Source organism: Rhinatrema bivittatum, chromosome 8 (genome assembly GCF_901001135.1).
Source record: "Rhinatrema bivittatum chromosome 8, aRhiBiv1.1, whole genome shotgun sequence".
NCBI lineage: Eukaryota > Metazoa > Chordata > Amphibia > Gymnophiona > Rhinatrematidae > Rhinatrema > Rhinatrema bivittatum.
In genome coordinates this window covers 186,975,674-186,998,697 of record NC_042622.1, presented here as the reverse complement: position 1 = coordinate 186,998,697, position 23,024 = coordinate 186,975,674, and the positions used below count along the sequence as shown (strand labels likewise).

Here is a 23,024-nt window from a genome sequence, read left to right as displayed (position 1 = left end):
ATATAAGAAGATTACGTTCTGGAATTTCGCAGCATCCCTCGGGACATGTTCATGATATCACCTTGCCACTCCCAGCACAAAAAACTGGCTCCTCCACGTTAAGGCTCCTCAGACTGAGGGCTTTAACACTGGTACCTGCACCCCAAGTAAATATAGGGCATTATTCCATCTATTTCATCGTACCCAAGAAGGAGGGGTCATTCTGACCCATCTTGGATCTCAAGTGCATCAGTCGTCATCTACGGAAATTCACTTCTGCATGGAAACTCCGTCATAATGGCCGTACAACTTGGGAGAGTTCTTAACCTCCCTGGACCTGACAAAGGCCTACCTTCATATCCCAATCCGTCAAGACCACCAGTGTTTTCTCTGCTTTACAGTATTGGGCCACCATTACCAGTTCCGGGTGCTGCCCTTTGGCCTGGCAGCAGCCCCAGAACATTCTCCAAAATTATGATGATTGTGGCGGTGGCGCTGAAGAAAGAAGGGATCCTGGTGCATCCTTACTTAGACGACTGGCTGATCCAGGTGAAGTCGTTGGAAGAGAGCCTCCAGGTGACCAGCAGGGTCAGTTTCCTTCTACAAGAACTCTGTTGGTTCGTGAACATGGACAAGAGCATCCTCAACCCCTCCCAGTCCTTGGAGTACCTGGGAGTATGGTTCGACACCAAGCAGGACAAGTCTTCCTCCTTCCCTCGAGGATAAGGAAGCTGATGTGCCAAGTGCGTCGGTTGATGAACATGATGCGCCCCAGGGTGTGGAGCTACCTCCATATCCTCAGCCTCATGGCGTCAACTCTGGAAATAGTACTGCGGGTGAGGGTACACATGCGGCCACTCCAAAACTCCCTGCTGTGACTTTGGAACCCATTGTCTCAAGACTACTCGATCCGCCTTCACCTGCAGATGGAAGTATGTTCTCGGCTCACCTAAGCAAGGATGTAAGCCTGTCTCCACTGAATTGGATTGCCCTCACGACTGACACGAGCCTCAGAGGATGGGGCACACACTGTCAGGAACTGACAATCCAGGGCTGATGGACCGAGGAAGAGGCTTGCTGGAATATAAATCGCCTGGAAGCACAGACAGTCAGATTAGCTTGCCTGCAGTTCAGCCACAGATTTCAGGGACAGGCAGTCCGTGTGATGTCAGATAATGCAACAATGGTCACCTACATCAACCGCTAGGGAGGCACCAAAAGCCACCAGGTGTCTCTGGAAATAGACCCACTTATGGGCGGAGTTAAATCTACAAGGGATCTCGGCCACCCATATCGTGGAAAAAGATAACGTCAGAGCAGACTTTTTTAGCAGGGAGAGTCTGGATCCATGGGAATGAGCGTTGTCGACCAGAGCCTTCCAGCTCCTAGTAGATCACTGGGGCCTCCCGTCCATCGACCTACTGGCCACATTTCACAATGCGAAGGTTCCCCAATTCTTCAGTCGCAGGTGAGATCAGTGCTCCTCGGCGCCCTTGTCCAGACCTGGCCAAAAGAGGACTTACTATTCGCCTTTCCCCCATGGCCCTTCTGGGCAAGATCATCTGCAAGATCGAACACCACAGAGGATTGCTCCTTCTGGTGGCCCCGAATTGGCCCAGACGCCATGGTATGCAGACATGCGGAGGATTCTCGTGGAGAGTCCCCTTCGCCTTCCCCCACACAGGGACCTTCTCCAACAAGGTCCGGTCCTTCACAAGGACCCAACTCGATTCTGTCTTACAATCTGGCCCTTGAGAGGGCTCACCTGATGAAGCAGGGATATTCAGCAGCCGTAATCGCCACCTTGCTCCGCGCATGGAAGTTCAATGTCCCTGGTGTACATACGGATCTGCAGTATGTTTGAGGCCTGGTGCTTGGACTTCGGGGTGCCCCCGCAAACAACCAAGAACACCATGATTTTGGAATTTTTACAGGACAGCCTGAACAAAGGATTGTCCCTCAACTTCTTGAAGGTCCAGGTGGCGGCTCTCTCCTGTTTCAGGGGAGAGGTGAACAGAACCAGTCTGTTGACACATCCAGACTTGGCCTGTTTCTGAAAAGGGGTTAAACACCGCCAACCACCCTTAAAGTTGCCGGTCCCCCTATGGAACCTCAGTCTAGTATTGGACTTTTTATCAGGGCCTTCCTTTAGGCCACTGCGCAGTCTGTCTCTTTGCCCATTAATACTAAAGACTGTATTCTTGGTGGCGATATGCTCGACTCGTTGCATTGCCGAACTACAGGCGCTGTCATGTTGGGAACCGTTCCTCCGGTTCACTCCAGAAACGTTGCAGCTTTACACCATCCCTGCCTTCTTACCAAAGTTAGTCTCAGAGTTTCACCTGAACCAGACCATCTCTTTACCGTCTCTGGATGGATGCAAGGACACGGAAGACTATCGCCTACTACGCCACTTAAACGTCAGCAGGCTTTTTAGTATGGTACCTTGAATGCTCAGAACTGATGTGCAAGACTGACCGCTTCTTTATCCTTCATGGGGGAAGAAAACAAGGTGAAGCAACTTCGCGAGCTACCATAGCTTGCTGGATCAAGGAAGTGATCATGGGAGCTTATGTGGAGGCAGGAAAGTCTTTACCCCTTCAGGTCAAAGCTCATTCCACTAGGGCCCAGGCTATATCCTGGGTGGAAGCTAAGCTACTGTCTCCCTTTGACATCTGTTGAACTGTGACTTGGTCTTCCTTGCACACCTTCTCCATGTTCTATTGCCTGGATGTCCAGGTTCGAGAGGACGCATCCTTTGCGAGGGCGGTGCCAACTGGACCGCAGGAAGCCTCCCGGCCCATTCGGGAGTAGCTTTTGTACATCCCATTGGTCATGAGTCCATCTGGCTACACACTAGGAAATGGAGAAATTACTTACCTGATAATTTCATTTTCCTTAGTGTAAACAGATGGACTCTGCATCCCGCCCACAGCTGCCCAGGAGAGGCTCATGAGGTGAATCTCGATTCCATGTGGTTACGGGTAAGTCGTTGCCCTATTCCTAGTTCAGGGCATCTATAGTATTGCTGGGATTCAGCCTTATGTTGGTTGAGTACAGTTGTGGTCTCCAGTTTTTAATCAAGTTGTATCCAAATTCTAATAAAGTTCTTCAATAATATGTCCACAATGGCTTTTTGAAGAGAATACTGAATGGCTGAGGTCACTGCAAGGGTTATATCTAGGGTGAAGTCAGCTTTGAAACCTGATTCTGTTTCCATCTGCTAGCAGGGGAGCACATAACCCATTGGTCTTGAGTCCATTTGTCTACACTAAGGAAAACAAAATTATCAAGTAATTATTATTATTAAGTTAAGTAATTATCTCTTTACAAATCTTTACGCCCCACCATTCCTCTTTTTTCTCTCTCCCAGTTATCTTACCCCTGTTTTTTGTAACTGCTTCCCCTTGCACAAGTTTAGTTCTACTGTTCTATGCACCCCTTGTTTCTATGTAAACCAGCATGATGTGACTTGTTCATGAATGCCGGTATATAAAAAACATAAATAAATAAATAAAGTAAGTAATTTCTCCATTTACCTCCTAGTTCAGAGATGATTAGAAAGAGTTTCAGTATGTCTCCCCTTGGTCTCCATGCTCGGCGCGCTGTTTTGATGTCATTCCCACTTCCATTGGGGGTAAGGGGAATTGGGCTTCTGAGCAGGTTGAGCAGCACCTGGTGGGCTAGGCCCCACTGTGGACTTGATCTGCATGCTGCGTGGTAGACCACAGCAGTGCCATCTTGAGCGCATTTGTGTGTGTACCGTGTTGCCCTCCATAAGATGCATTCCATTAGTGCTCAAGCGGTTTCATGGGTGAAGGTCAGACTGCTATCTCTGGTCGTTATTTGCTGGGCGGCGACGTGGTCCTCCTTGCAAACCTTCTCCAGGTTTTATCGCCTGGACATTCAGGTCCGAGAGGATGCCACCTTTGCTTTTGTACATCCTATTGGTCCTGAGTCCATCTGGCTACACGCTAGGAAATGGAGAAATTACTTACTTGATGATTTCGTTTTCCATAGTGTAGGCAGATGCACTCAGCATCCCACCCTCGGCTGCTCAAGATCTGCTCCACGGGTTCCCCCATGGAATGGGTCTCAAATCCAAGGGATCACGGGTAAATGTTCATCCAGTCCCTAGGTTAAGGTACCTATATTCTTACTGGAGTTCAGTGATTATGGTTGGTTGAGTACAGTTAAGTTATCTGTTTTTTAATTGTTTTAATCATATTTTTAATTAAGTCCTTTCACTAATATGCTTTTGAAGAGAATACTGGAGAGCTGAGGTCACTGCAGGGGTTTATCTAGAGTGACATCAGCTTTGCAACCTGACTCTGTCTCCATCTGCTGGCAGGGGAGCATAAACCATTGGTCCTGAGTCCATCTGTCTTCACTAAGGAAAACGAAAGTATCAGGTAAGTAATTTCTCCCTTAAAAGAGTTGAACAATCTTGCTGGTGGTGTTGAGGGAAGCCTTTTGTATAGGGTTTTGGGCTTGCAATACTGGTTCCTGGGGAGGGAGAGCATGCCTCGATCCTTCCCTCGATCTGTCTGGGGATTGTTGGCATAACTCCATCTGTATTATTCCCAGATCAAGGAGGAGGAGAGTGGGGAGGAATCGGCTGACGAAGGCAGTTCAGATGAGGAGGAAGACGGAGAAGGGCCCTCGGATAGCGAGGAGAGCAGTGACGTGGATGATGCTTTCCGCCAGCAGCTGATGCAGGTTCTGCAGGAGGGACATGCACTGGTAGGTACAAATGTACCTTTTCACCCATGTGCAGATTTTTCACAGCCCCGAGGTGTGGCTTGCCAGCAACGACTGCCTTCCCTCAACCCTGCTCGGCTCCCAGTTGTGGTACAGAGTGGAGGCCACTGGTTTAGTGCTACAGTTGTTTTTGTTGTTGTTTTAACTCTTCCCGAAGCAGGGAGGAGACGACAGTGACGAGGAGGCAGATGACGAAACCATGATGGCACTGGATGAGAACCTCTCGGCCCTCTTCTCTGAGCAGAAGAAACGGATCCAGGCCAAGAAGGATGAGAGAGACAAGATCCGCAAAGAGAAGATCCTGCGGAGAGAATTCAAAATCAAGGTTTGAGGCGAGCGCTGCACACAGTGCATTAAACTTTCTCTAGACCTGGGAACCATTGGGGTAGGGGTCCCTGTTGGTTCACAGGTTGTATTTTGTGCAGCCTGCAGATAGTCTTTGGGCACAAGCCTGCTGATTTTAGGGGCATAAAACATTGTCCACAGGATATTTGTGAGGTTAGAACAAGTATTACTTACTGTGCTTTTAAATGTAGGGGCCCACTTCATTAAGGTTTTTGCTCCTAGGTCCTTAGTAGTTTGCAAAGTCTTGACCACTAGGTGGCGATATTGCCTTAAAAATTGTTGCTTTCTCCCCCATGAAGGCATCTCCAGGTTGCACTGACTCTAATTTATAAGAGAATGGTTACGCTTACAAGGAAGAACCTTTCCATCCCCCCACCACTTTGAAGAAATGATCCAAATATCTGGATCCATATGTTTCTGACCCTAGTGGCATGGGTGATCTTGAAGTTTTGAATTGTGCCTGTCTAAATAGTTTGCACCTTTTGATGCTTTGTATGGCCCATTACCGGTTGATATTTGGGACTGGTGATCGGCAGGCAGTTCGCTGCATGCACAGAAATGGCATTGTTTTTCTGGGGAAATATTATTTCTGTTCTCCTTGCAATAAACCTGGATACATTTCTAGGAGAAAAGATAAAAATGGGAAAACAAAGGTCCCCAGGCACACTGCAGGTTTCCAATTGCAAAGTCCCAAGCAGCTTTCACAAGCAAAGAGCCCCTTCACCCCTTGCTCAGGGGCAAGGACGGTAAATTACTTTGCATTTCAAACGGGGAAGTTGATGGATGAGAAAGTAAAATGTTTATATAAAAAAAAAAAAAAGCACATTCTCCCCCCCCTCCCCTTCAAATGTTATCTGGATTATACATTATTTTCCTATTGATCTCTTAAATACTGAAAATGTTCCATTGTAATGGCTGCGTGGGTGAAGCTGGTCAATATACACTTCCCTCACTCGGCTGGCCGGAGTGAGGGAAGTGCTTTCAGCTTCTTACCCTGCCCTCTGCCGCCAGCTCGCTTGCTCGTGCGCTGTGCACACCCTTTGCGGATGGGATTTGCACTTTGGTTGGCACGGAGGCGAATTTGAAACAGATTGGCAAGAAAAATTAGTAATGAGAGAGGGAATTCTGCTGAGAAGACAAGTACAGCCCAGAAGAGAGGTTGGTTTTTTGTTTTGTCATTGTCCTTGATGCTGATCCGAGGAGCCGCTGCCTGTGTCTCCCTCCAGGTGCTGGACTTGGTCGAGGTGTTCCTGAGCAAGCAGCCGGAGAACCCCTTGGTCTTCGGCATCATTGAGCCGCTCTTGTCTGTGATAGAGCAACGCATGAGCTCCGACAGCAACCAGCAGGAACAGGACTTCCTCCGCAAGACGGCCAACGTTTTCATGTGAGCATCCTCCGCATGCCTTTTTTTTTTTTTTTTTTACATTTTTGAGGCTTCTTCCCAAGTTGAAGCAAATTCTGTTCCAGTGGGTCCTGTGGAGGGCAGATTTGGTACCCACGGGACTGCAAGGCCATTTTTCAAAGGGGAAACGTTGCCAGTGACACTGATGCAAAGTACTACACCTCCCTTTTTATGCAGTTAGAGATATTTTTACGCATGGGACAGGGAGACGAATAATAAAAGCATGTTTTTTTCATGTCCTGCTTTGTATGCGGGTGAACACTGCTTATTGCCCCATTATTAATTGTACCAGCTTCAGCTTCAGTTTTATAGTTGGGTGACATGACTGTAATATTTTGTTATTGGCTTTCATATATGTCCAGAGGGAGACTGCTAGTTTTCCTCAATAAGTAGCTAAATGGTCACTAAGCTTGAGAGGGATATCTGGTTCCCCTGCTAATTTGACCCTAGAAATAAGTTAAATGTTCACATTCGAGAGTCAAAAAGAATTCCCGTCTACTGGGCTTGGAATGCTGCAGAGGAAGCACAGGGTGGGGGGTGGGGGGAGGGAAGGAAGTCCCAACCTTTGCACAACAGCGCCACCTACCAGCCAAGCCTAAGGGTCACACGCGGTGCACTCTGTTGAGAGCCGTTGACTGTGGCAGACGGGGGCGTTTCCCTAAGTCTCTCCTGGCGGCTGTCTGGTTTTCAGGATGGCCACAATGAATATTAACGAGATAGATTTGCATACCATGGGACTCAAATATTTGCACATTTATTTTATGCATATTCATTATGGCCATGCTGAAAACCCGATTGGTTAGGTGTTTCTCCAGGAGCAGGTTAGGAAAACACTGAGTTATAAAATGGGGACAAACGCGGGTAGTTGCAAGTGTCTCAAAGCATTAAAATCACATCTCCCCAGCACCTCTATAAAGTGACATGAACAGAAGCCCCGGCTGACCCCTCAGGATCTCCTAAAAGAGACGAGAGCAGTTTTGACATTTCTTCCTTGTTTAGGAACGAGCTGTGCAAAGCCAGGCGGTACTGCCGGAACGTGGCGGGCCTGAAGGAGGAGCTGCACGCCATGATGGAAAGACTGGTGACGAGAGCCTGCAAGCAGTCTGACTCCTCCGTGGCGCTCTACTGCTTCAGGTGGGTCTATGTGTGTGTGTGTGGGGGGGGTCTGACCTTCCCCCCCCCCCCCCCCCCGCCTTTCCTCTTAATGATTTATTTTTGGTTATTTTCATAACGGCATCAGCAGTTGTTAATATCTGCCCTTCCGTGGCTCCTTATAAAGTGTCGGGGCATCTCAGAAGTGCCCACGGCAAGCGGTGGTACTTGGACCCTGTCCTGTTTTAAACCACTGATTAACATTTCTTGAATAGAAAGCACATCGTTCTGTTGGGCGCCGCGGTAGTTCACATGACCACGTTGGTATTTTCACTGTTCAGATGCAGCACTGGGTGGGGGTACAATTTGGGCCTTCGCAGGTCGTTCTGCTCTGCGTGTGTTTGTACCCTCTCCGGTGTTGCTGTATTAAGTCTGTCTTGTGAGGGAGACAAGGGGCCACTTTCTCTCCCTGTGCTTTCGGTTTATCCCCATAGGGTGTAAGCTGCTTTGGGGTATGGATTCCTTTTTGCCTGTGCGCAGTTTGTTATGCGGAGCCCTGGTTTTGGGGGGTGGGGGTAAGGACAGCAGGCCCCAGTTAACAACTCTGGGTGTTTCCTGCTTCCGTCGAGGCGCTGGAGTAAGGTTTTTGGTTTTTTTTTGACATGGCACTGACGTTTCTCCTCTGCCTCCTCAGCGCGTCCCTGTACCTGTTCCGAGTCTTGAGAGGAAATGCCGGCGATGGAAGCGAGCCCCCTCCTGGCCAATCTGAAGACAAACAAAAGAGCTGCCAGGGAGAGGCATCGGAGAGCGGTCAGGTAAGACTGTCTTCTCTTTAACCTTTCACCTCCAGCTGACCCCGGATCTCTCCTTTGAGACGGAGCAGGAATGGGTAGAAACGTGACACGTTCATGACAGTTGTTTGGCTGCGGGTGTTGGCAGCCTCGAGTTGCGCTGCATAATTCAGCACTGAGAAAAGGGAACCCATAGACCCAGGGTTTCCTGCGGAGCTGTGCCTCTCCATGTTTTACAGGCGGTGCGAGAAATTACTCCGCTTGGCTTCTTGCATTCAGGAAACAAACAAAAAAAAACATTTTGTCTTCTAATAAGAGTCTCTGAGTTCAGAGAGTTTTATTTTGGAAATTTTCCTGTCTAAATTCTAATATTAGAACCACAAACCTCAGCGTGAGAGAAACCCCAGAGGAAAGGTGCCAGGGTGACTCCATGCCCTGTAATTTGTGGTTCTGTAAGGATGCAATTTGATTTGATCCATTATCAATAGTGCTCTGACTCTGATCAGAAATGGCCTTCCCTTTTGCCTCGGTGGCCTTGGATGGGAGACCAAATGCTCTATTGTGTGGCAGTGTGTGGACTGTGTCCGTCTAAGTCAAAGATTTTGGGCACATGCTGGTCTGCAGCAGCACTGATGGGGGGGGATGGACAGACGGACACAGAGCATCGTCACGATGCAGGAGGTGGCACTGCACTGAAAGGAGACATTGAGGGTAGCGCTTGCTCGTGGCTTCCCAAAACTGTCCTTGAGACGCCCACGGCCAGTTTGATTTTCAGGATATTCACGACAAAATACTCAGGTTGCACACACCCAGTGATATTCAGTATCTGCAAACTTATCTCGTGCGCATGCATTCTGTTTGATGCAGCAAGGCTTTTTCCAAAACTACCCACCCATTATGCGCGTCAACTTGCCCGCATGTGTCCTATTTGTGCACAAGTTTACCCCAGACTGAGCGGGGTGTTCCAGGTTTGGGGAAGTGGGTCGAAATTGCACGCAGACTCTTGGACTTAAAAAAAAAAAGATGTGCGGACCCTTTTCCAGAATCTTTCTGCACACGTGACAGGTGTGATTGAGCGTGGATGGTTTCGCTAGGATAATTTTTCAAAGGCCTGATGTTTTTCCCATTTTTAAGTAGGATTTCCGTGAAAGTTGTCTGGTTAGGTGACACATTCTCGATTTCTCTCTTAACACGGAAACTTGATTGCAGTTCTTTTTGAGCACGGCCCCTCCCTTCAGACAAAGATCTGTGTGGTAATCATATCTGCAGGGTGCCAGCACATACCATAGAGGCTTCTACTGAGCTGCCTCTGGCTCTGCACTGCTAAAGGGCCGGTCTGTTGGCCGAGCTGGGAGAGTGAGCGTCCGCTCCCCTTTTAACACTCCTGCTTGTCGGTTTAACTCCTTCCTTCCTTTTTAAACTCGTGGGGAATGCATGGTTTCCTAACACATTGCTTTGTTGATGGTTTTGAAAGCTCTGGGTGTGTAGTCATAGCAGGGAGTTGAACAGGTTTGCTTGCAGTTCTTGCTACATTCCAGGCTTTTAACAACCGTATTTATTTATGTCTTAGAGGTGACCTGGGGTTGGAAGCTTAAAATCTCAGGCCTGGCCCTAGTGGCTTTGAGTTGGTGAACGGATCTGATGGGTTAGGAAAAATGTAAAAAAAAAAAAATGTAATTTCTGTTTTAATATTGCATATTGTATTAGCCAGCTGATACAGGCAAGACACTGTCCCGTCCCCTCCCCGTCCCGTCCCCAAGAGGGATCCTGTCCCTGGCTGTCGCCTGTCTTGGTTTCTGTGCATTTGTAAGGTCCTGGTTCTGCAACCAGTTGTTGCCTTTGAGGGGTCTTGGCAGGGCTGGTGCAGTTTGAGCACCAACTTCGATATCTAAAGCAAGATGTGAGGGGTGGAAAAAAAAAGGACATAAGCGTAAGTGGCTATAAACATGAACCTGATGGTCCACCTTCCAACGAAAAAGAACACAGCGAAAGGTTAAAGATGATGGAATTTTTAGAGAGAGAGACATTCTAAGGCAGCGTTTCTCTACCACTGGTCTGTGGACCGACACCGATCCCCCGCCCCCCCTGCAGCCATTTCCTCCGGTCCCCAGAGTGACGGTGGCTGCAGGAGGAGGAGGAGGAAGCAAGACCTGCACCCTACCTTGCGCCACAGCCAGCAGAGGCTTTTCCTATGGGGGAGGGAAAGAGGAAGAGAGACCTTTTCTGTTTCTCAATGATCAACTGCTGTCTAGCTGGGAGAGGGAAAAGGGGAAGGGGACTTGTTTTGTTGGGTTTTGGTTTTTTTTTGGGGGGGGGGGGGTTAATAAAACCAACTTATTTTAGAAAATTTTCTTAAACTGGCTCGCTACCCTTCTTAAAATGACATAGACCAGCTGACCCATGATTAAGGAGAGGGAGGGAGTATATCCTCTCTTCATCAGCACTGCAGCCGGTCCATGTAATTTAAGGAAGGTAGCTGGCTGGTGCCTGGGATAAAAAAAAAAAAGGTTGAGAAACGCTGTTTTTCCTAGCGTGTAGCCAGATGGGCTCAGGACCAGTGGGTATTGTGCTCTTCTGCTAGCAGATGGGAGACGGAGTCAGATTTCAAAGCTGACGTCACCCTAGATTTACCCCTGCACTGACCTCAGCTCCTCAGTATCTCTCAGTCTCCTAGCAGATGGTGGACACTATCCCACACACTAGCACAGTGGTAGGAAATTTACAGCAAGAAGACAAAATTTACCTCAAAGAAGATCGAGCCCCGCTCTCCTGCGGTGATACCTAAGGGTCCCTCCCCCAGTCGAGAATTTCTGAGGTGATTTTTGTTATCCCTCAGAGGTGTGCCTTGGTCCGGTAGCCGGTAACCTCGGCATGGACTTAGCCACTGGAGCAGCTGAAAGGCAGCAGGTGCACATTCGAGCACGGCGGTGAAGATAAAGTCCTCCCCCCCCACAGCTGGAGTCCGTCCTGGCACGCGATCGGTAAGCGCCGAGACCAGGTAAGCTGAAAACTTTAAACTAAGGTCTTCGTGGCTCGGAGTGCTGTACCGATTTTGAATTTCACCCCGCGAGGTAAAAAGGAGCACCTTTCGGGTTGAGCAGCCTTGGTTGGGTTAGGCCCCGGTCCGGTGCAGGGGGTCCAGACACGTGGAGACCCTCGGAGGGGCGCCATCTTCCCTTCTTGACCAGCAATACACGCAGGGCAGGCTGGACAGTCAATGTGCCCAACTTGTGCGCCTTCAACGTAGACGCATGCACAGCTGCGCGCATAACTACACGCGCGCATTGTGCTCACGTGCATATTGAAGCAGATTACCTGTGCACCTAGACATAGAGGCAATGTCACGGGCGTCAAAGAAGCCCAGAAGGCACTCTTTGCACAGCCTGCCACATCAGAGCCGCACAGCTTGAACAGGAGTCCTGCCTGTGTCGTCATTGCGAAGAAGCCCAGGGGGAACCAAAGCCTGGTCCCTCACTGTCTGAGGATGGGTCTGGAGCTACTACATACGATAGCATCCCGGATCTGTGCAACTCCGAAATAGCATCTCCACAAGAGGGCACCTCAGGGGCCCCTACTCCGACTCCTCCTGGGGCTAACATGGACCCAGGAACATTCTCCTGGTTAGAATTTTTCCAGGGGCTCCAAGCCTTCGTTCATGCACAATCAGCCCCAGCTGTGACCTGGGTTCAACCCCTGCTGGAAGCACAAGATCCTCCCAGCCCTGCTCGGATGCCTCGAGACATGCCTCAACTAACCAAGAATTTCCCTGACAGGGACCTGGACACCTCAGATGATGATAGTGGCTCTCTGGAAGAAGGAGAAATCCCTCCAGGCCTGGAACCATACAGAACCATGCTTCGTTTCTTCCATAGGGATGAATTACCAGCCCTTGTTTCCCAGACTCTGGGGATCCCAGGCACGGATCCTATGGCGGAACCAAAGAAGAACCTAATCTTATTGTCCCTTTGTAAGGCCTCATGCTACTTCCCAATGATGGAAGCCATACAGGAACTAATTGACCTGGAGTGGGATGCCCCGGAGGCCAGCTTTAAAGGAGGTCAGGCCTTGGAAACTTTTGTACCCTCTGGAGCCAGCGACCAAGGAACGCCTGCGTTTCCCAAAAGTGGACGCCTTGGTCTGTGCCGTCTCAAAGAGAACAACCATTCCCGTTGAGGGAGGGGCTGCATTGAAGGATACTCTGGATAGACTATTAGAATCCATTCTTAAGCAGACCTTCGACGCAACAGCAATGACACTGCAGATTGCTTCCTGCTGCGCACTGGTGGCACGTTCCTGCTTGCTCCTCTTGAGAGAGGCACATAACTCCGGAACGTATACCGGTGAAACGATTGAACCTGCAGCATGCTCAGATCTGGTGCGTACCTCAGCCAAAGGAGTAGCCTCGGTAGTGGCAGCCAGAATACAGTTATGGTTGCAGAATTGGTCTGCTGACGTGATCTCTAAAGCGAATCTCACAAGAATGCCCTTTATTATTTGGAAGCGAATTGGAGAAGATAGCTAGCAAGTGGGGCGAATCTCCAGTGCCTCGGCTACCAGAGGACAGGGGTAAAAAATCCCAGCATCCCTCCTCCAGAAGAACCAGAGGCAGAGGCTCTCAACACTTTCAACCCTACAGGAACTCGCAGTTCCAGACACCTCGTCCCTCTGGAAGGTCCCAGCCCTTTTGAAACCGACAGACCAAGAGAGGGGCAGGCTCCTCCAGCCATGCTCCCCAATGAGAATGGGCTGACTCATCCACAGGAAGAGGAAATAGAGGGTCGACGTTCCCTCTTTTACCAACGATGGTTAGAAATGACATCTGACAAATGGGTACTAAACATCATTCGAGAAGGTTACCCTCTGGAGTTCCGCAGCATCCCTCGGGACAAATTTATGATATCACCCTGCCACTCACACACCAAGAGACTGGCAGTGGAAGCCACTCTGACAAGACTACTCAGTCTGAAGGCAATAACTCCAGTTCCTATGCCCCAACAAAATACTGGGCGTTATTTCATCTGTTTTATCGTCCCCAAGAAAGAAGGATCGTTCCGACCCATCTTGGATCTCAAGAATGTTAACCATCATCTGCAGATACTACACTTCCGCATGGAGACTCTCCGCTTCGTAATAATGGCAGTACAACCAGGAGAGTTCCTAACCTCTCGGGACCTCTGCGAAGCCTACCTTCACATTCCAGTCCATCAAGATCACCAGTGTTTTCTACGCTTTGCCGTACTGGGACACCATTACCAGTTCCGAGCACTACCCTTCGGACTAGCAACTGCCCCCAGAACATTCTCCAAAATGATGGTGGTCGTGGCGGCAACACTGAGGAAGGAAGGGATGTTGGTATACCCTTACTTGGACGACTGGCTGATCAGGGCGAAGTCTTCGGAAGAAAGCCGACAGGTGACCAGCAGAGTCAAGAACCTACTGCAGGATCTCGATTGGGTCGTGAACACGACCAAGAGCAGGCTACAGCCCTCTCAGTCTCTAGAGTACCTGAGGGCCTGTTTCGACACCAAACAGAACAAGGTCTTCCTCCCTCCCCTGAGGAGGAGGAAGCTGATGGAACAATTACGACGATTTATGACTAGTACACGTCCCAAGGTATGGAACTATCTTAATCTCCTCAGGCTTATGGCTCAGGGCTCTTTACTATCACGCTGGAACCCACTGTCCCAGGATTACTCAATCTGCTTCCAACTCCCAGCAGAGATACGTTCTTAGCTTCAGTGGTGGCTATAGGAAGACCACCTGAGCTGGAGAGGAAGCCTATCCCCACTGAACTGGATCGTGCTCACCACAGACACGTGCCTACGAAGGTGGGGAGCTCACTCAGGAACTGACGACCCAGGTGCAATGGAACAAGGAAGAGGTGGGATGGAACATAACCCGCCTGGAAGTTTTGAGCAGTCAGACTAGCGTGCCTGCGATTCAGCCACAGGATCTGAATGCAAGCGATCCGAGTAATGTCGGACAATGCTACAACGGTTACCTACATCAACCGCCAGGAAGGAACCAGAAGCCAGCAGGTGTCTCTCTGGAAATAGACCCTCTCATGGCATGGGCGGAGGAAAATCTACAAGGAATCTCCTCCTCCCACATCGCAGGGAAAGACAACGTCTCAGCAGACTTCCTCAGCAGAGAAAGCCTGGACCCGGGAGAATGGGCGCTGTCAAACAGAGCATTCCAACTGATAGTAAATCACTGGGGTCTCCCAGTCATGGACCTTCCAGCCACCTCTCTTAATGCCGAGTCCCCAGGTTCTTCAGCCAAAGACGAGAGCCGCAGTCCCAAGGGATCGGCGCCCTCGTCCAGATCTGGCCAGAGAAGGACTTACTGTACGCCTTCCCCTTCGTGGCCACTACTGGGCAAGATCATCCGCAAGATAGAACACCACAGGGGACTAGTTCTACTAGTGGCCCCGGATTGGCCAAGATGCCCATGGTATGCAGACATGCAAAGACTCCTTGCGGGGAGCCCTCTATGCCTACCTCCACGCAGGGACCTTCTCCAGAAGGGCCCGATTCTTCACGAAGATCCGTCTCTATTCTCTCTTATGGTCTGGCCCTTGAGAGGACTTGCCTAAAGAAGTGCGGGTACTCCAAGGCCGTGATTGACACCCTGCTCCACGCGCGGAAGTTCTCAACATCTCTGACATACATAGGGATTTGAAGAATATTCGAAGCCTGGTGCAAGGACCGCAGGGTTTCCCAATGGACAGCCAAGATTCCCATGATTCTGGAATTTCTACAGGACGGTATGAAGAAAGGGTTATCTCTCAACTCCCTCAAGGTTCAAGTAGCAGCCCTCTCCTGCTTCAGAGCCGAAGTGAGCGTCTATCAGTGCATCTGGACTTGGCCCGTTTCCTAAAAGGGGTGAAGCAACTTTGACCACCCCTAAAGTGTCCGGTGCCCCTATGGAACCTCAATTTGGTATTAGACTTTCTAGAGGGGACTTCCTTCAGACCAATGCGCAGTTTGTCACTATGCCTCTTTAACATCGAAGACGGTATTCCTGGTGGCAATATGTTCTGCCCGTCGCATCTCCGAGCTGCTGGCACTATCCTGTCAGGAACCGTTCTTTAGGTTCACTCCTGGAACGATACAGCTTCGCACCGTTCCCTCCTTTCTACCGAAAGTGGTCTCCGAGTTTCATTTGAACCAAGCCATCTCCCTACCATCTCCGGAGGAACATAAGGACTCTGAAGACTACTGCCTTCTTCGCCATCTAAATGTTGGCAGACTCCTGATGCAATACCTGGAACAATCGCAACAGGTGCGCAAACGGATCGCCTATTTGTACTCCACAGCGAGAAGAATCAAGGCGAAGCTGTTTCACGAGCGACCATAGCTCACTGGATTAAAGAAGTAATCAAGGCAGCCTACCTAGAGGCAGGAAAGCCCTTACCCCTACAGGTTAAGGCTCATTCTACTAGGGCCCAGGCTGCTGTCGCCGAGATCTGTCGAGCGGCGACGTGGTCCTCCCTTCATACCTCCAGATTCTACCCCCTGGATGTCCAGGCTAGAGAAGACGCAGTCTTCGCAAGGGCAGAACTAACTGGTCCATGGGCAGCCTCCCACCCTGTCCGGGAGTAGTTTTTGTACATCCCACTGGTCCTGAGTCTATCTGGCTATGCGCTAGGAAATGGAGAAATTACTTACCTGATAATTTCGTTTTCCTTAGTGTAGACAGATGGACTCAGCAACCCATCCACGGCTGCCCACAGAAAAGGAGGGCCTTGGAAAGAGAACCTCGAGATTAAGCAATTACGGGTAAGCCGTTGCCTAACCCTAGTTCAGGACACCCGCAGATAGTAGGGTGTCTGCATTAACTTGGTTGAGTGCACTGGTGGTCTCCAGCTTTTTTTGAAATCAGTTTGATCACTTTTAATCAAGTTGTTTACGCAAGATATATATCCACAATTGCTTTTCGAGGAGGATAGTGAGGAGCTGAGGTCACTGCAAGGGTATATCTAGGGTGACGTCAGCTTTGAAATCTGACTCTGTCTCCCATCTGCAAGCAGAAGAGCACATAACCTAAGTCCATCTGTCTACCCTAAGGAAAACGAATTATCAGGTAAGTAATTTCTCCATTGTTGCATTTTCTTGAAGATGTTTCTTCTAGTTTTCAGCGGGGCTCCTGAGGTGCAGAGAAACTTCTCTAATTTCTGACTCGCTCTCCTATGGTCTCCCAGGTTTGGAGCACAGGCAGCCTGGACCTGCCGAGAGTGACCCATGTGTATCAAGAGGCATTGATGGGGTTCATGACCCGGAGAAAGAGCTCTCTGACCGGAGCCATGTTTATGGACCTCTTCAACCGCTTTCCGGTAAGTACCGGGCACAGTGCTGAATTCAAAGAAAGATCAGGCTGGAGTTGACTGCATAAGATCATCTAAATCATAGAATAGTAGGGCTGGGAAGGACCTTGAGGGGTCACCTAGATTCATGGAGTAATAGCACTGGAAGAGACCTTGCAAGGTTATTCAGTCCCATCCCCTTGACTCTGGCAGGATCCCCGGAATCTTCATCAGCCAGGGAAAATGTTTCTGTAATGTGCTCTTCTTGTTCATACCCAGATCAGTCCAGACAAGTGGGTTTATGCAATCCTGACCAGCAGATGGAGGCAGAGAACAAAAACTTTGACGCTCTGCTGCATAACCAAGAGTGCCATCTGCAGTCCCTCAGTATTTCTTTGTCTCCAGCAGATGGTAGTGGTGCAAACTTGCAGTCTATTAGTTTACCTTTTTTTTTTTTTTTTTAACGTTAGTTTAGAGCAGGTTCTTGTGGCCTGGATTGGCCACTGTTGGAAACAGGATGCTGGGCTTGATGGACCCTTGGTCTGACCCAGTATGGCATTTTCTTATGTTCTTATGTGGAAGCTGCTGAAGGTGGATTCGGCGGTGACTAAGAAGACGACCATTCCGGTGGCAGGATCGGTGGCTTTGAAGCATGTCCAGCATCGGAAGCTGGAGATCCTGTTGAAGAGTTTTTTTGGGTTTTTTTTAGGTCTCTGCTCTGAGCCTGAGAGCTACAATCTGCGCTAGCCTTATGCAGAGGGCTTGTTTGTGCTGGGTGCAGAAGGTGCAGGAGTCTTCCAGAGGTACCCCTGAGGCTGCTGGCCAGGATGCTCGCCTGGAAGCGGATGTGGCAGATGCCCTCTATGATTTGCTTCGCACTTTGGCTAGGAACATGGTAGCTGCGGTGGCCACGCAAAGGCTTCTGTGGCTCCGCAATTGGTCGGCCACTGTTTGGTCAAAGGTGCAACTTGCTAATCTCCCTTTCAAGAGACAGTTGTTGTTTGGAGAAGACTTGGAGAAGTTGATGAAGCATTTGGCAGACTCTAAGGGGAATAGGTTGCCTGATTATGATAAGGGCACTAAAAAGACCTTTCCATCTCACTCTCGCTTCTGTGAGATGAGATTTCGTGCCAGCAGAAGTTCGTCCAGTTCTTCACAGAAGCAGGGTTCAGGACTGTAGGAGTCCTTTCAGGGGACCCTTAGACCTTACAGAGAAGGCTCTGGACAGGTATCTGGAGGTGCTACGACCACCCAATGAAAGCGGGCTGGTCTACACCTCCCTCGTCCCATTTTTACAAGGAGTGTACCAGAATTACCTCGGACCAGTGGGTGCTGAAAGTAATAAGAGATGGATACACGTTAGAATTTTCTTGACTCCCTCAAGGAGGCCTTCGTAGTGTCCCGTTGTGCTTCGCCCGGCAAGCAAGTGGCAGTGTAGGACATTCTGCTATGCCTGCAGCTATTGGAAGCCATCCTCCTGGTGTCAATTGAGGAGCACAATCAGGGAAGGTATTTCGTGTTCTTCGTGGTTCCCAAGAAGGAGGGCTCATTTCGGCCCATTCTGGATCTGCAAAGGGTCAGAGTGGCTCATCAGAGATGTCTGTGATTCACCTTGCTAGGAGAACATTTTCAGTTTTGAGCCTTGTCCTTCGGATTGGCTACGGCGCCAAGAACATTCATGAAGGTGATGGTAGTGGTGGTGGCGGCTCTCAGAAGAGAGGGGATACTGGTTCATCCTTATCTCGACAATTGGCTCATTCGGGCAAAGTCTGAAGCGGAGTGCTTCACCTCCATTCAGTGAGTGACGGAGCGCCTGGAGACCCCTAGGCTGGGTGAACAACCGGGCAAAGAGTCAGCTGATCCCATCTCAGTCCTTGGACTTATCTGGATGTGAGATTCAACATCCTGGTGGGAAAGGTGTTCCTCACCCTGGAAAGGATTCTCAAGTTGTACTCGCAAGTGGTTTGTCTGAGGGAACTGTTGGTTCCCAAGGTCTGGGATTATTTACAGGTACTAGGGTCCATGGCGTCTATGCTAGATCTGGTGCCATGAGCCTTTGCGTACATGCATCCCTTATATAAAGCTCTCCTATCCCGTTGGAATCCAATGTTGGAGGAGTTTCAAGTGCCGCTGCCGCTCTAGGAAGGGACTGGATCCAGTCTCTCATAGTGGCTATCGTTGTCCAATTTGGAGAAGGGAGTGGATCTGGAGGTTCCGGACTGAGTGGTGGTGACCACGGATGCCAGTCTTAGCGGTTGGGGAGTGGTGTGTCAAGGATCGGCAGCCCAAGGGCAGTGGTCCCCGGTGGAAGTGTCCTGGTCATCAACCATCTGAAGACAAGGGTGGTTCAGAGGGCACTGCTGTTCTTTCTCCTTTTGATTCAGGGCCGGGCAGTTCATGTGTTCTCGGACAATGCAACGACTGTGGCCTATATCAATTGGCAGGGCGGAACAAAGAGTCGTCGGTGGCTCAGGAGATTTAAAAGCTCTTCGCCTGGGTGGAGCTTCATCTAGCGGCTCTAGCAGCATCTCATGTAGCAGGCGTAGACAATGTGCAGGCGGACTATCTCAGCAGGCAACAGCTAGACCCAGGAGAATGGGAGTTGTTCGGTAGAGGCATTTGTACTCCTTTGGCGCAGGTGGGGCAAACCCCAATTCGATCTCATGGCAACAAGGAAGAATGCCAAAGCAACCAAGACTTTCAGCTGCTGGAGGGAATTCGGCTCCGCAGGGATAGACTCTTTAGTTCAGCCGTGGCCAGAGAGGCTACTGATGTATGTCTTTCCTTCGTGGCCACTTGTAGGTCGGGTGCTGCGTTGCATCGAGCAGCATCAGGGACAAGTGATCCTGGTAACACTGGAGTGGCCATGACATCTGTGGATCTGGTGCAGCTGGTGATGGATGGGTCCGTTCACTTAAGCCATTTGAAGGGTCTGCTGCATCAGGGACCCATCTTGTCGGACCAGGTGGATTACTTCTGTCTAGCAGCTTGGCTTTTGAAAGGCGACATTTCCATCTAAAGAGGTATTCTGAGATGGTGATTACTATTCTCTTTCAGGCTACGAGATCCTCCACTTCTTTAGCATATATCAGAGTTTGGAGAGTGTTTGAGGCCTGGTGTGGGGCACATGACATTGATCCCTTGCAGGCAAATGTGACCCTTGTTTTGGCCTTTTTACAAGAGGGGCTGTCGAAAGGTTTGGTCTATATTTCTCTCTGAATACAGATGGCAGCCTTAGGCTGTTTTAGAGGAACGCTACAGGGGAGACCTTTAGCTTCGCATCTGGTTGTAGTGCGTTTTTTGAAAGAAGCAAAGCATTTACACCCTTCAATTCGAAGGCTTTGTCCATCCTGGAATCTCAGTTTGGTTCTGCGAGTTTTGTGTGACCCTCCTTTCGAGCCTTTACACGGGGCTTCTTTGAAGGATCTTACTCTGAAAGCGGTGTTTTTAGTGATGATTTGCTCAGTGAGACAGATTTCTGAGCTCCAAGCCTTATCGTGCAGGGAGCCTGTTTTGCGGATTTCCAATGATGGGATCTCGTTGCGGGTGGTTCCTTCCTTTCTGGTGTCGGCCTTTCATCTTAGCTAAACCGTGGAGTTGCTGGGGTTTTTGTGTTTGATGCCCAATTCTCCCCATGCAAGGGAGCTTTATCTTTTGGATGTGTGTCATGTTCTCTTAAGATATCTCAAGGTGACTAATGAATTTCAGACCTCGGACCACCTTGTGTTATTCAGTGGACCAAGGAAGGGTGGTAAAGCATCTAAGAGTACGATTTCCCATTGGTTGAAGGAGGTGATTGTTTCGGCCTATATCTGTAAAGGCCGGCCGATCCCTGAGGGTTTGCGGGCGCATTCCATTAGGGCTTAGGTGGCCGCTTGGGCGGAGTGTCACTTGGTGTCACCGCAGGAGATTTGTCGGACAGCATCATGGTCCTGTTTGAACACTTTCACTACATATTACCGTTTGGATGTTAGAGCTCCAAAGGAGGGTGCCTTTGGGGAAAGTGTGCTACATGCAGGTCTTTTGGGATCTCATCCAGTGTAAAAGGGCTTGGGTACATCCCACTTGTCTGGACTGACCTGTATAAGAAGAGGAAAGGAAAATTGGTTCTTACCTGCTAATTTTCCTTCCTGGAATACCACAGATCAGTCCAGACTTCTGGCCCATTCTGATTATGATTATTTTTCGAAAGACCTCTCCTGATTCTGGTTGCTGCTGGTGATGCAGAGTTTAATTTTGTTCTGAAGAAGATAATTGTATATAGTTCTCGCAGTTTGGAGATTTAAATGTTTTTTTCTTGACCATAGTTCAGGGGTCAGTTTGGTTGGGAATTCCAACTTGTTTCCCAGCTCTTTTAGAGGAAGAGATCCTGGAGGTTTGGAGTTAGACATCTTGGCTTGGGTACAGGTCAATACTGAGGGACTGCAGGTGGCACTCTCGGTTATGTAGCAGTGCCTCAAAGTTTTTATTCTCTGCCTCCATCTGCTGGTAGGGATGCATAAATCCACTTGTCTGGACTGATCTGTGGTATTCCAGGAATGAAAATTACCAGGGAAGAACCAATTTTCCTTTAAAACCCTCTTGGATAATGAATATTCCACACCTTCCAGAGACCCTTGTTCCAGTGCTTATTTCCACTTGCAGTTACAAAATTCTCCTAATGTCCAGCGTAATTCCCCCTTCTGTAACATAAGCTCGTTACTGGTCATTTCCTTGATGGAGAGTGAGACCATCTGATCCTCATCCATGCCGTAGCTTGGTTCGGTATTTGAAGAATGCTGTCAAGTCGCCCCTTGCTCTTCTCTCTTCTTGGTGAACAGCGCTCAACTCCCTTCACCCTCCCCTCATAACTCACACTTATAGGACTCTTAATTAGTATAGTTGCTGCCCTGTAGACTTTCTCTGGTTCCTTCACGGCCTCGGGAAGGAGCTCCTGTTTCTCTATGTCTGTCTTACGCTTTGCGGCTCTCACGTGCATGTGCAAAATCACTCATCCTTCTGTATTACACCCAGAGATTAATCTGACAGCAGAGCACAACTTGGTCCATGGCAAATAAAAAGGAGATTTATTTTCTTAACTCGCTGTCCCCCAATTCCCCAGCTGTAGCAGTTTAGCGAGCCTCGGTGAGGTGTTTGTTTTTTTTTTAGTTCAAGTGACTAATATGAGTGTGTTATCTGGCACATGATGCTAATTTTAGGCTCCATTAAAAATGGTCATGACTTCAATTAAATGAATTCTTCAAAGCCTCAAGTATTGTGATGGCTGTGCTTAGTTCACTTGCGTATGTAGAGAAGAGGGGGGTCAACAAACGTTGCAGATCAGGCCTCTTATTTTTTTTTGGACTAATTTAATACATGTATGATGAGGTTTTGAGAGTTTTCCTGGGTTTAGAGAGTATGGGATCAGCTAAGGTTATGAAGCCGTCTGCCATGACAGCTCAGTAAAGGGATGGGGAGAGCTGAGTGAGGTAATAGAAACATTTTACAGTTGTAAGGGTCCTATACCTGAGAGAGGGTGAGAAAGCTGATGTCCTTATTTTAGGTCCTTTTGCATTTTACTTCAAAGCGTTTGCTCATCTGTAATTTCAGTCTCCGTACTTCTAAAGTTCCAACTGCCCTGTTTGCGAGGTCCTTAAGGGAGAGATCTTCCCTTGAGAAATGCTCCTGTACTGAGGCGTCGCCCCTTTCTGTTCTGCACTGTGGTGTTTTATGTCTTTCAAGGTTTATTCTTGTCAAAAGCCTCAAGTAACCAGAAATCTGCCAGCCAAAATCGGGCGCATCTGGGAGGGGTGCGTCCCGTGATACGGGAGCAGCCTTGCTTAAAACGACTGGTAACTGAAGTGGATGCACCCTCGTTAGGAGTTGCTGGCTGCCTCTTTTTTTTTTTTTTTTTTCCCCTTCCCAGGGCAAGGCTGATCGAGGCCTGGTCCCCCCCCCCCCCCTGTCCCCCCATTACGTGCAAAATCTTAGGAGAGGTCAGACTTACAAATCACTTGGGGGGGGTGAGAAGAATATAAAACCAGGACCGGATCAACCTGATCCTCAAAAAAAAAAAAAAAATGGAGTCGGCTGGGCCAGCTTAACCCCCCCAGCGTGTCACTGGAAGGAGGTTCCATTGCCGGCCTGCGTGGCGGCACCTCCAGTTCTTGGCATTACTTGCTACCTACACTCGGGCGCCTCCAAGTACTTGCTGTTTGGATGTAACAGATCGTTCACAGCCTCGTTTTCTTTGTCACGTCTGGTTTTTTTCCTCAGATCATGTGTAAACAGTTGGTGGATGTCGTTGTCCGGTCCATCACGGATGGTGCCAGGCAGCACCAGCAGGTAAGAGCTCGGAGCAGAAAATGCA

The 23,024-nt window shown here is 49.2% G+C and overlaps 1 protein-coding gene across 2 annotated transcripts in view; it reads left to right on the top strand.

The window, feature by feature from the left end:
• The window catches only part of MYBBP1A (MYB binding protein 1a), a 119,730-nt gene that overhangs the window by 54,395 nt on the left and 42,311 nt on the right, over window positions 1-23,024 (top strand). The window contains exons 17-23 of one of the 2 annotated variants that reach the window (XM_029612669.1): window positions 4,567-4,722; window positions 4,898-5,065; window positions 6,312-6,469; window positions 7,487-7,621; window positions 8,274-8,394; window positions 16,574-16,705; window positions 22,931-22,999. In XM_029612669.1, the coding sequence (XP_029468529.1) occupies window positions 4,567-4,722; window positions 4,898-5,065; window positions 6,312-6,469; window positions 7,487-7,621; window positions 8,274-8,394; window positions 16,574-16,705; window positions 22,931-22,999 (939 nt within the window). The remainder of the gene's footprint in view (window positions 1-4,566; window positions 4,723-4,897; window positions 5,066-6,311; window positions 6,470-7,486; window positions 7,622-8,273; window positions 8,395-16,573; window positions 16,706-22,930; window positions 23,000-23,024) is intronic. The other variant, XM_029612670.1, reaches the window with a different exon arrangement.